This window comes from Telopea speciosissima, chromosome 7, assembly GCF_018873765.1.
Source record: "Telopea speciosissima isolate NSW1024214 ecotype Mountain lineage chromosome 7, Tspe_v1, whole genome shotgun sequence".
Lineage (NCBI taxonomy): Eukaryota > Viridiplantae > Streptophyta > Magnoliopsida > Proteales > Proteaceae > Telopea > Telopea speciosissima.
The window spans coordinates 64,491,429-64,505,352 of NC_057922.1; the positions used below are offsets into that span (position 1 = coordinate 64,491,429).

Below are 13,924 nucleotides of genomic sequence, written 5' to 3' on the forward strand. Positions count from 1 at the left end.
AATTACTAGATTGCCCCTCACAGCCTGGGCATTAACACAAGTAGGATTATATGAGAACATATAAAGGGATATTACATAAATACCCTTACAGAATAAACATAAGGGTGGGCGTAGAGAGTTGAGACAATTGGCTCCAGATAATATCTTGGATCATTGTGAATCAATTGTCCGTAACACTAGGTCCACCGATTAAGTACGTAACAGATTGGTATCAAAGCCAGGCATGGCGGAACAACGCCTAGATCGTTTGAAGACCGAGTTGGGGAGTCTCGTAGTTGTGCAAGACAGAAAATTTATAGAGATGATGGAATCAATGCAACAACTATTTGCAGCTGTCAATACGGGGCTGGATAACGTGACGCGGGATGTGTCTTCTCACAACCAACCACCGAGAAACAGAGGTCACGATCATAATGTCCAGAATTCTGAGGCAACCAATGGAACCGCTGATACATATCTTTCTAAAATGGTGAAGATAGACTTTCCTAAATTCAATGGACAAGAGGATCCAACAAGTTGGGTTTGTCGTGCCGATCAATTTTTTTATTTTCACCAAACGATTGAGGGAGAGCGAGTACCATTGGCATCCTTCAATTTGGAAGGTGAGGCTCAAGTATGGTTTCAATTAATTAAAGAAGAGCAAAAGACCTTCACATAGCAGGCTTTCAAAGAAGCACTTCACGTAAGGTATGGTCCAACCCAGTTTCAAGACTTTTTTGGTGATATAACCAAGTTGCATCAAATAGGGACTGTGAGGGAGTATCAAACCTAGTTCAAAAAATTGCTAATTTGTGCATGTCGGCTAATGCAAGAGCAACAAGTGGGCTGATTGATAAGTGGGTTCAAGGATAACAAAAAGGTTGATGTCCAAGTTTGCAAGCCTGTTACACTATCAACAACAATTGGTTTGGCACGATTGTATGAGGCTCATGCTTTGTCATCGAATCAAGTAGTACTTGCAGATTCCAAAGAACACACATCAATTCAAAACAAATATTCCATTGATCAATCCAAGATCCCTGTTAAGAATTTGTCACCAGCTGAATTGCAAGAGAGGCGCTCGAAGGGCTTTTGCTTCAATTGCAACGAAAAGTTTGCCCCAAGACATCGATGCAAGAAACTCTTTTTACTGGAAGTTTGTGATGAAGGAAATGAGGATGATATCATAGATATGGATGAGTTGGCATTGAGGGCAATGCCAGTCTTAAGGGGGGAGGAATGTTACACGTATTTAAGGTATTAATATTAGATCATTAATAATTTATTAAGAGTAGTGGTAGTGAGACGGTTATAGGGTTTGAATAATGTTAAATGGTTATGAGTATTGAGACTCTTAATTCCTTGGAGAGAATGAGTATCATCCAAGTCTTGAGTAGTTGGGCATGAATATGAGGTGAGATGGCAGTTTATCCATTTAGTTAGTTAAGAAGTAGTTGAGGGAAGATACGAGTGTCAGTAGACGTCCATTTTATGCTATTTTGCTATTTAAATGCTTTCAATTTGTAACCGATAACTATGAATTAAATAATCATGCATTTACTTAAAACTTGAGAGTTTGGCTCACTCGAAGAACCGTGTCTATCTCTTTCGTATCTTGTTCACTTCTATGTATGAAGATAGGAAAGAATAAGCAAAAGGGCGGGAGTAGAGAATTGAGACAATTGACTCGAGAATATCTTGGATTATTGTGAATCAATTGTTTTTAACACTAAGTCCACCGACCAAGTACGTACAGTTGCACGCCCTTACTATGGAACACACGTTTGTTTACTGCATATTTTAGTTGCCGTTCTGCAAATCTTTTAACTTACACTTCAATACACCAGGTACCATTATTTGTTTGAGTCGACCAAGGAAAACAACTAGAGCATTATTCATGAACCATGGTTCCAATAATCAAGTATCGGATAGGTCGTATCAACTGAACCAAAGCAGAATCCGTTGAGACCAATCCTGATACAATACTGATACAGATCAAGTACATGAATCAGGCAAAAAGTGATTTGATTTATGAAATTACTCCCAATACTGATATGGCCCAATTCCAGCCAATCTGTATCGGTCTAGTAGTGGTACCAGCCGAGACCATACAAACACCAATACCGATACCGATACCGATACCGATAACCTTGTGAGCAACTAGCCCTTGGTACTTTTACCCATGGATCCAAGACCGCAACTTTGAAACTGAGGGTCTCACCATTCAGGCTAAAGACCACAAATTGTTTCACATCCAACAATATTGCTTCACATGCTCTGAAGCTGACCATAGGTCATACCTTCCAGTTATATGATTCCTGCCGCAGAACAATTGAAATTTTGATTTCTATTTCAACAGCGTAACATTCAAAACTTCAAGAAGCGTCTGGCAATTCAGAAAATACTTGTTTCATCAGGGAACAAAGATACAATTACCTTACCCCCTCTGCACAGAGTAAGATGATACATCAACATATTCAATAATTCAACTCATCACTCATCTACAGCTAAAACTACATGCATAGTTCATAATACCAATGAAATCTGAAGAGTGCACCTTGATCTATCATGTCAAGGCAACAAACAAGCAAGCAAGTTGCAACCACTTACAACAGACATGAAAATAGTATTTTGTATTTCCTTGAAAAATGTTCTGTGCTTGTATACTTGATGCCCAGAATTAAGAGTGCATGTGTTATACAAATACATCTATACCATCTATACAAGAAGACCATGTCCATAGAAGACAAATACATCAATAATATGGTGCAAATTTAATTCTTCTATCTTTGACCATTCTGTGGGCCAACCATTGGAGAGCTGATGACATAGATGAAATGATACTCTCTCTTTCAACTGATCTTTCTCAAGTCCCCCCCCCCCCCCTTTTGCATCTTCACCATTTATTTATATGATGACACTACGTAACAGAGAATAATTTACTTATGCTAAGAAAACAGGAGTGCTGAAGGACTTTGAAAGGAAGCTCTTTATCACGCTATTGGAGAAAAGATATTTATAAATAAAAAATAATGTTAAAAAACAGAAGACTATAAATTACAACTTTCTTTGAGAATTATCTCATTGTACCACTTCAGTGCAACTACAGGGCCATACTATTCCTTCTGGAAAAAGGAGAGAACAAGATCTGTATGTACAGAGAAAAGTTGCGTGTCCACAAAAAGCTGCACCATAAAAAGAGCATGTGTGAACTAATAGATCAGTACTGTTATCAGCCAACACCAAATCAGTAAAACACAACAAATATTAAATAGCATTTAGAGTATGTAATGAGGGGCTTCCCAACATAATACTAGACAGACAGGAAAAAGGTACGAAAGCAAAATTACATGTATGATGCCTCAAATATGATGACTATGATCCTATTTCATTTATGCACTTCACATCAATAAATGGCAGCATATTTCAACAATTTGAATGGCTAGCAAGCTTTTATTTCACAGAAACAAGATCCACAGTTAACCATCTTGTCTTCAGAGTGCACCTCATCCAATCATGTTTGTCCATTCTACACAGAATGAAGACGGTAATAGACAATTACTCATTTACTGCTGGTCATCTTCAAGAATTTAGACATACTTGAGCAGATTTTGTATGATGCAAGCCACTCAAGGCAATCTCAGAATCCTTGTTAGTGAAAAGGCAAGGACAATATGGAACTTGCCATCCTTTTACATTTGTTGGCTGGAATGGAAAGAAAGGAATGATGGAACAAGTGGAGCATTTTTTCAAGATTTCTATATAATTTCAACAGGAGGACCGGAGGTACTGAAAAAACAGAAAATCATCAATGAACCTATTTATTGCTTTATTATGCAGTATTTTCTTCAAACAGGAAAATATTATGTTATTGTTATTATTCCTATTCAGAGTAAACCTCACTGCCCCACTCCTTTCCACAAGTCAATAAGTAGTCTGAACTATAATGGATGGTTGTGTTACAATAGTTTCTATGCATCTATCATTTCCAGAATTTCACTATTAATTTTCATAATTTTATAGCATTTCCGCATATCTTGACATATGTCTACAGAATATTTCCAATTCCACATGGCAAGAATAATGACAAAAATCAAAATTGAAAACCCCTCAAAGAGCATACCTTCATAAATGACCGGTCACGGCTTGAGAATGAATCAATGAAGCTCTCTTTTAGAAGTAAAGAGACCTAATGACGCAAAGCAAGAGCTACAGTCAGATTCCTAGCAGAACCATACAGATGGCAATAATCTATAAAATGACATGAGAAACTGTAAGTCCTGTTTCCCCAATCTATTATAAAATAAATATATTATATTTTATAAATTACCAGTTATATACCAACTACTGTAACAAAATTTATTTAATTTTTGACTTTCTTTATCAGCATGGGAGTGTATAACCCACCCACCCACCCACCCACCTACCCAGAGAGAGAGAGAATGCACATTCCCAAGTTGGAACATGTGCATTATGGATCTTTCCATTCTAATACTCCATCTGAGATGATTGAATAGATGAAATAACTGGATTTTAAAAACAAAAAAAAGGTGACCGCTCTACCACTGAGTTACCGAGGAACAACAGGTGATTAGATCTCATAGAGTTCAATTCCCATCCTCAACCCACGACCAATATGAACCTGAAGCTTCCTTAGTAACTCCCAGAACTTCTTCATAGTCGCTCCGTTCCATGCCTTATTTCATAAGAAACCTCAAAGAGGCATTATTTCATTATATTCTATCAATATCCCAATTCCATTCATTTAATATCCCTTAGTTGACATTGACATAAGAGATGTCCAAGAGACCGAGATTTAGAAAAAAAATTTTGGATTTTTTTCTACAATTTGATGCAACCAGCCCCCTATGATTGTGTTAATGGATTAATCTTGTTTAATTTAGTAATGGCTCAGCTGTCTCTTCTCTCTCTGTTCTTTATCAGGTAAGAAAATTTTCCCTCTGCCTTCTCTCTTAAAAAAAGGGCATACCCAATGCACGAGGCACCCACCACTGCAGGGTCTGGGGAGGGTCATAATGTACACAGCCTTACCCCTGCTTTCGCAGAGAGGCTGTTTCCAGACTCGAACCCGTGACCACTTGGTCACAATAGAGCAACCTTAACTGTTGCACCAAGGCACTTGGTCCCTCTGCCTTCCTCTCTCCCCTCCGCAATAGCTGCAGATTTTCTCTTTCTTTCCCTTGTTATCCTCTCTTCCCTTCTTTTCCTCATATTTCTTTTCATTCTTCTTAGGACAAGCTAAAGCAATCTGAAAATAAAGGGAATAACTGTGTTGTCAAGGGAAGAAATCAGATCAATGGAAGGAGAGGGAAAAGAGGTGAGATCAATTTTCTAGGGAGGAAGAAAAGAAAAAACATGTGGAAGAAGAGAGGAGAAAAGAAGAAAAGAGACGAGAAGTAATCAGGTTTGAGATACCAATCCCATATGCACGGCTTAACAACACCAAACCTTGGAAAATATGATGGTCAGCATCCATCCTTGACTGTATGAAATCATTGATCAGACCACGATCGAATGGGTACGGAATCTGTGACACCAAGATCGTTGTTGAGGTAGCAACTTGGAAATACAAAATAAACTGGCTCACTCAAGAGATCAACCTATTTATTCTCTCCCACAAGTTGATATTCAACAATCAGCGGGGTCATCTCTTCCCCCATCATCGGTGGCTTGTCTTTTGGCTCTTCCACCCTTCGCTCAACGACTGAGATCAGTTTGTCGTAGGAAGAGTCCATACAATCAGATGTGACCAGCAATTAGTTCTTGAATTCCTTGCATTGTTGTTGAGTCTCTCAAAGATTCTCTTGCATAAATTGAAGTTGTTGATGGATAGCCAACAAAAGGGTTGGATCCATCAGTCAGGTTTGCTCTGATACCAAATAATGCAATCTGAAAAAAAATTCAAATCATGGATCTCAGATGCAAGCAGGCCCAATAATCAAATCTGTGATCAGATTCGAGAAGAAAGAGAGTAACTGAGGTGTTAAGGGAAGAAATCAGATTGATGGAAGGGGAGGGAAGAGAGATGAGATCGATCATCTTGAGAGGAAGAAAGAGAAAACATGTGGACGAAGAGAGGAAAAAAAACACAAAAGAGAAGAGGAGGAATCAGGTTTGGGATACCAATCCCTTATGCATTGCTCAACAACAGCACCAAAACTCTTAAAAAAAAAAAAAAAAACTCATATTCTTTACTCAGAGAATCTCTAATTGATAGGGGTGTATTAATATACAAAGACCTTAAATTCCTAAAGAAGAGAGGAGAAAAGAACAAAAGAGAAGAGAAGGAATCAGGTTTGGGATACCAATCCCGTATGCATTGCTCAACAACAGAACCACAACTCATAAAAAAACAAAAAACCTCATATTCTGTACTCAAAGCATCTCTAATTGATGGGTGTGTATTAATATACAAAGAAAGACCTTCTTAAATTCCTAATTTGACTCATAAAAGGACTCCTAATCACACGCACACACTCAATAAAGTAAATAAACTCAAAATAGAACTTTATCTAGCTATTAAGTATTATAATCCAACTCAAGCACTTAGACTGTGTTTGGTTGTCAAGAAAAGAAATCCATACAGTTTCTGTACAATTTTCTCGCTTTGCGTTTGGTTGTTTATTACGCGACGGAAGATTCTTCCCTCAAAATTTGAAATTGGCACTGAAAAATGCGCAATTGTCTCTTGCCGTCAAAATAAAAATCTTGTCCCAAAGTCAAGAAATCTCAATCTTTTGCCAAATAATGCAGTTTTTTAGTTTATCCATAAAAACAGAACACCACAACTGCACAGCACTTCACACTTCTCTGATGCCTAGCTATGCATTAGCAGTTTTTTATTCTATTTTTTTTTCCTTTTCCATTCTAACCAAACAAGTGGAAAAAATACTTTCTTTTCTATCCATTTCTATCCAACCAAAACACAGACTAAACTACTAATCCTGTGTACTAACTTTATTTCCACTTTATGAGCTTATAAATTAGGCCTATTACAACAACAACAACAACAACAACAACTCAACCTTATCCCAACCTAATGGGGTCGGCTACATGGATCCAGACAAAACAAAGTAGGGGGGAAAAATGAGATGAGAAAAGGACAGAAGAAAAGTGACAAATGCACGATGGAAAATAAAAGAAAAATGAAGGGTGAAAGATGAAAGTAAGAGGAGAGAGGCACAGCCCAGCAAGTTCGGAGAATCTCAGCTAAATGGGGTCTGCTACATGGATCCTTGCCCTCCAAAAGGCTCTATGTGAGGTCATAATAGGTACAAGACCTAGACTATGCATACCCTTCCTCACATCTTCTCCTATAATCGTTTTAGGTCTGCCCCAAGATCTTTTAGCTCCTTCAATCGCAATCATATCACTCTTCCTTACTGGGGCGTTCCTTGGTGATGCAGATACATCACCAAAAGAGGCTTATTTTAATGAGAATAAGTCTAAGGTTGGATTATATACATGTTGGGCCTTTGATCCTAGGTGTTTCCAATGTAATAGGTCACTTTTATAGACTTAAAGTATGGGTAATAGGGTCGCATACGGGATTAACTATTTTAATTCCTTCCTTAGTTTTATTTATGTAATTAGCGGTCATGTGATCATGTGACTTGGTTAAGTGGTCATGAGTCAGTTTAGGTTACCCAATAGGTTAAGGATTAGGTTACACCCTTTCCTTTTTAGTGTAGGAGTCCATTTTTGAGTCTTTTATATAAGGTTGTACGGGGGGCAAGTATGGGACAGGAATTTTTATCAATGAAAACCTTTTCGCTGCTCTTCTTCTCCATTGAAGATTTTTGTCTTGTGTTTGATCAAGGTTGGTGGGATTGGTGTTTGATCCAATCGACACCTTGCGGTGTGAAGCTCGGGTGGTTCGTTCAAGCTCTCTATGTTCTCCATTGCTGTTACATTTAAATTCTAGTTCAAGTTTTGATTTTTATTCAAGGATCTTCATTCAACCAAGCTGTATCCAAGAATTTCTTCAACAATAGTGAGTTAGAATCATCCCCAACCCCAACCATTCTTCTTCGAATCCTCTCACAGCCCAAACCCTAGAATTCCCCCATTGTTTCTTATTTTCCCAACACCCTAAAATCACTACAGACCATTCCAGCCATCAAAACACCCCCAAATTTGGATCAAATATTCTTCCCACTCAAAAGGAAACTTGATCCAAGCTGCTGCTCCTTCATCTGACCATCCTAAACCCTAGAAATCCATCTTCTCCTCTTTTCAAAAACCCAAACCCTAACCTTAACCTTGCTGCTGATTCATTCCAGCACACTTCCCTCCATTAAAACTTAATGTAAACTTCACTGGAAGACTCCCCTACATCAACTTGACCTAACCCTACCATCAAACACTAACTTCCACTAAACCATAACCCTAATTTGACCAAAATCACCAAATTTTGACCTACCCGAACTACTGTTCAGATCAGATCCTGGTTATTTGGCTCCTAGTTTGACTATTCAAACCTAGGCCTACGTTACTATCTCCGTTGCACATGACCATACCACCTCAAACAACTCTCTCGGAGCTTGTCATTGATCGGGGCAACTCCCGAGTCAGCTCTAATACGATATTTCCTTACTTTATCCTTCCTAGTTTTTCCACAAATCCCTCTTAACATCCTCATCTCTGCTACATATAGCTTCTCAATATGACACTTCTTAACTGCCCAACTTTCTGCCCCATAGATCATAGCCGGTCGTACAACAGTCCTATAGAACTTTCCTTTAAGCTTTAAAGGAATACGTCGGTCAGACAACACTCCGAACGCACCTCTCCACTTCATCTATCCCACTTTAATTCTCTGTGAAACGTCGTCCTCTATGTCACCTTCTTTATTTATGATTGACCCCAGATATCTAAAACAGTTAGTTTACAGTATCTCTCTTTCCTCAATTCGCACCATGTCAGTATCCATCATAGTATGGCTAAAACTACACATCATATACTCTGTCTTCATTCTACTAATCTTAAAGCCTCTTGTTTCCAAGGGTCGATCTCCAAAGCTCTAGCTTAGCATTAATCCCGACTTTAATCTCATCCACCAAAACGATATCATCAGTGAAGAGCATACACCATGGGACGTCATCTTGAATACTCCTGGTCAGGTCATCCATGATAAGCGCAAATAGATAAGGGCTTAAGGCTGATCCCTAATGTAACCCAGTTGTAATTGGGAATTCCTTGCCTTGCCCTCCCACAGATCTCACACTAGTCACTATGCCCTCATACATATCTTTAATAACATCCACATATTTACTCGACACCCCTCTCTTCACCAGAACATGCTGGATTAAATCTCTAGGGACTCGGTCATAGGCTTTTTCCAAGTCAATGAAGACCATATGGAGATCCTTCTTGCTATCAATTGACCTTTTTTGGGGGTTTCATTGTAATGGGCCCTACAATGAACCCCCCAAAAAGGCCAAATCTATATATTTAGACCTAATACGATGAAACCCCCCCCCCAAAAAAAAAGGCCAAACCTACAATATTACTACCCAAAGGTTAATTTCAGCCCTTTGGACTGTCATAAGCACCTTATGAGCCTCCCAAACTTGCGCATAGGCCTCCATACGGAATTAATGGCTAACATAATTGTATCACAAGCACAACAATTTTCTCTCTCCTCCTTTTCATCAAGGACCCTGAATCTTAGAATTTACATCCCTACTTTATCTCTCCACAACTTCAAAATAGAACTTTATCAAGCTATTAAGTATTCTAATCTATCTCAAGCACTTAACTACTAATCCTGTGTACTAACTTTATCTCCACTTTATGGGCTTATAAATTAGGCCCATTACAATGAAATCCCCAAAGAAGGCCAAACTTATAATATTACTACCCAAAGGTCAATTTCATCCCCTTGGACTGCCATAAGCATCAATGAGACTCCCAACCTTGCGGATAGGCCTCCATACGGGATTAATGTCTAACTTAACTGCATCATAAGCACAACAGATTTCTCTCTCGTCGTTTTCATCAAGGATCCTGAATCTTAGAATTTTACATCGCTACTTTATCTCTCCAAAACTTACCCATCAATCACTCGACTCTCTAATCAATCCACTCTATCGATTTCTTAATTACTGGTTGGATATTTCTTAATTTGAATCTGAATTCCAGATATACAAATCTGGTATTACTCCTCATTAAATCTGGCCAGTAGATCTAAGACCAGATCCGAGCAATCTTAGCCATTAAATCATTAGTAGATAAATCTCAGCCCTTGAAACAGAATCTTGGAGAATGGCCCATCACCTGCAGATCCATCTTGATCAATCTGCATCACTGTAATATGTAAATAAAGATAACAATATAACTTCTTGGACAGTATAAACTTATCATATTATGGGTTGTTTTGTATAAGCAAGGGCAAAATTGTCATGTTATTTTTTTCCTGTATCTCACATCATATTTTTCCTAAACCAATAAAAATCCTCTGCTGTACTGCAGGGCGTGCGGTGCACATTCTGCGGCACAGCAGAGATGAAGTGTGCCAGTATGGCACATAGGCCTCTGCGGTGCCACAGGATGTGCATCACACACCCTGCAGTACGGCAGAGGATCCGGACTCTTCCTAAACAGAGTAGTTACTTCAACCTGATAAAGAAAACGAAGAAGCTTCTAGTGAACCCCTTGATGCAGTAGCACTTGACTGGCTGGACCAGCATGACCGAGTTTGGAAATCCAAACCCAAACAGACCTAGTCCAACCCAGTTTTTAGGTCCACTAAGGGTTGGAAATAGTTTATTTATTTTTTGTCTTTTATTTGCAAAGTAGGATACATAGGAATAGACTAGTATTTGGAACTCTATTTAGAGTTGGATTAGGAGAGAGTTTTACATTGCAATTAGGATTCTTTCAATTTTTGTTTATTTAAGCATTGTAACCCAATGAGAGAGAGAGAGAGAGAGAATTGAATAGAAATTGAATTGTGGTTGTATGCTCCTTCTCTCCCTGTAACTCTTGAGTTTCTTCTCAGATTTCCCTTTTCCTCTAACAGGCCCTCCACCATCCCCACCCCCCCCAAAAAAAAAAAGAAATGAAAAGTGCCTTTCATTTCTTTTCCTTTCCTTCTTGAATCCCAGGTAGACAAACCAAGTAATTCAACTTCACATCAGATAATTAAGATCTAGGGGCTTAACCTACCAATTCAGAGTCTAAGAAAGCCAGAACACCTAGCTGAACATCAAGATTAAAGCTGGTGTCCATCTGTATGTTCCCAACTAAGAGTATTTGAATCAACTCTCATGTTAAATGGATAAAGATAAAAAAATTTGTTGGTTTTTCCCATTAAAATAAAAAATTAGTTTTGAGTGTAAACTCATCCTCAGATTAATAGCTGGGTAAGTACACTTTAGGAAAATAAATAACTAAATATCATATCAAAGCTAAAACCATGACTACAACCCCCCCCCAAACAAAAAGGAGGGGGGGTGGGGGGGAGGGGCGCAGTCATGTAACTCTGCATTCCTAAAACCAACCTTATCGTCATTGGACTGCACATTTGTAATTGTATGAGAACGCAGGTTTGAGCAGAGTGAGTCCAAGTAAGATCTAAGCACTGCTAAGAATCCTTTGGCAGCTTCAATCTGTTAATTAAGATCAAGATGTTACCAAGAAAGAAATAAAAAAGAGAAAAAAAATAGAAATAGAGGGGAAACTAATTTAATCAGTAACAACCAAATAACATTTGTATATGCTTGCAAACTCAATCGTCCTTTATTTTAAGAAATCTATGGAATAAGCAACTCTAAATTCCAGCATCACTTATATGAGACAGGGAAATTAAAAGATTAAAATAAGATAAAAGCAAGCAATTAGAAAAAAATTAGTTTACTATTCATAGATATGAAAAAAGTTACCAAGAGATCAAGACGGAATACCCAAAACAAGAAGAGCAATAACAGAATTCTGGTCAACGAGGTCATGAGGGATAGACACACAATAATCATGAATGATATGATCAAAAAAACAAATACTTAGCATAAAGGCAAAATCCTATATAACACATTTTTTGGATGAATTATATATCAAGCATACACAATGAGCATTACACCAAGCCATGTTTAGCAACCATACCATTTATCTTAGCATACAATAAATGTGGTACAAGAGCAAGCAAAATAAAAAAATACACATTGTTGTTGTGTGTTGATATACATTGTTGTGGCCTTTACCTAACAGCTCGAGCTTTTGGGATAAGCGTTTGAAACATGGTATCACAGCCAGGAGGTCGGATGTTCGATCCCTGGTAAGTACGAGGGATTTGTTGAGTTGTTGTGCCCCCTTGGTGCCACATGGTGTCAAATGCAGAGCCATATGTGATAGAGTCATCATGTCCCCCTTTGTGCACCATTACGAGACACGCAGGAGACTACTTCCACGGAGCCAGTTGCTATGGTTCGATGATGATTTCAGAGGCTACAGGCCAACACGAGGCTGTTTAGACACCTAGGGTTATTTTCGTCATTTTCATTTTAGTATTCATGTTAAATAAGTGAAGGGCATTTAGTACTTTTATTTATTTAATTCTGCAGTTCCATTTCAGCTCTTATAACTTAAGTGAGAGCACTTTGTTAGTTCTTTTGTTTTAATTAGGTTAAGGGTATTTTAGGGATATCCATTTATTGTCTTTTATATAAGTTGTAATGAACCACTTTATTGATTAATGAATCAAGAATGGAGAAAAGAGCTGCTGCGTAAAGCTGTCTCCCTCCCCCCTTTTACGATTCTCACTCTCCCTCTCAAGGTACGACTCTCTCTCTTATCTCTCTTTCTTTCTCTTCCCCTCCCCCCTCGGCTCTCCTTTCTCTTATTTCTTTCCCTCCCTGCTGCCGAAACCCCTTCCCCTCTTATCCCTTGTGGCCGAAACTCCCCAGCTCCTATTATCGCTATTCCCCCTCCATCTCTCCCAACCGAAACCCCTTCTTCCCCATCCTAACCCTATCACTAGCCATCCCAGCCCCATTCCCTGGTTTTTCTTGAAAACTCTAACCCTAACTCAACCCCTACAGCCTATCACTTCTTCTTAACCTTGAAACATAATTTTTTTATTTATGTTTGCATGGTTTCCCACCCTTTTCAGCCCGAAACAGTACCTATTTTGACTTGGTTGCATTGTCATGACATTAAATATATTCCTAGTGCTTCAAATTAGTGGTTTATTAATCTTTGTGGACTGTCATGCATGCTTAATGATTCTTTGAATGCAATGCCCTGAATCTTCTCACCTAGCTTTGTGGAACTAATCATACTTGTTGCTAGAATTGTTTCCTAAAGCTTAAGGTGTTTATTCATTTGATTTACGGTGATATCTTGCTATTGGAAAATTCTGTTATTTATTTTTAATGCTGAATGTAATGTTGTGCAAATTCCAGCCCTTGTTTCAAATCCATTTTAGGGTGTTACAACTTGTGGTCCTGTCCTATTGTGAGATTCCTTAGTTTCTAGGGTTTGTCCTGCATTAACCTGGTATCAAAGCATGGTCAAGAAGTCTAGCTTTCTTTTATTTCATTTTGGGGACAACGTGTCCTAGGATCTCCCAGTTGTCTACTCGTGCATGACCACTCGTAGTGGTAGGTCATATCAAGCTATGGATCCACCCCTCAACTTTGAAGCACTAATTAGGGAAACTCAAGCCAAGTTGCGTGCGAGCAGAGAGGCTCGAGAAGCGCAAGCCAATAACCTCCGTACCCTCTACCAAAACCTCCAAACCCTTACCGAGAGGCTTGCTGTTGTGGAAACATCAATCCCACGCACCGACAGGCAGCCAAACAATGAACATGATGATACAAACTCTGAGGTTGATGGCAGAATAGAAGTTCCCGTCCTAGGAAATGGTCGTGGTAGAGGTAGGGGTAGAGGTCATGCTCCCGTGGGCATCGTGCTCAGAGAAACTAAT

General features: G+C 38.7%; 1 protein-coding gene across 1 annotated transcript in view; it reads right to left on the bottom strand.

Moving 5' to 3' along the window:
• Positions 1-2,869: 2,869 nt before the first annotated feature.
• LOC122668844 overlaps positions 2,870-13,924 on the bottom strand; it is an 86,187-nt gene continuing 75,132 nt past the window's right edge. The window contains exons 17-19 of the mRNA XM_043865394.1: positions 11,505-11,612; positions 4,103-4,168; positions 2,870-3,164 (exon numbers count right to left, since the gene is read on the bottom strand). Coding sequence (XP_043721329.1) covers positions 3,096-3,164; positions 4,103-4,168; positions 11,505-11,612 — 243 coding nt within the window. The 3' untranslated portion in view covers positions 2,870-3,095. The remainder of the gene's footprint in view (positions 3,165-4,102; positions 4,169-11,504; positions 11,613-13,924) is intronic.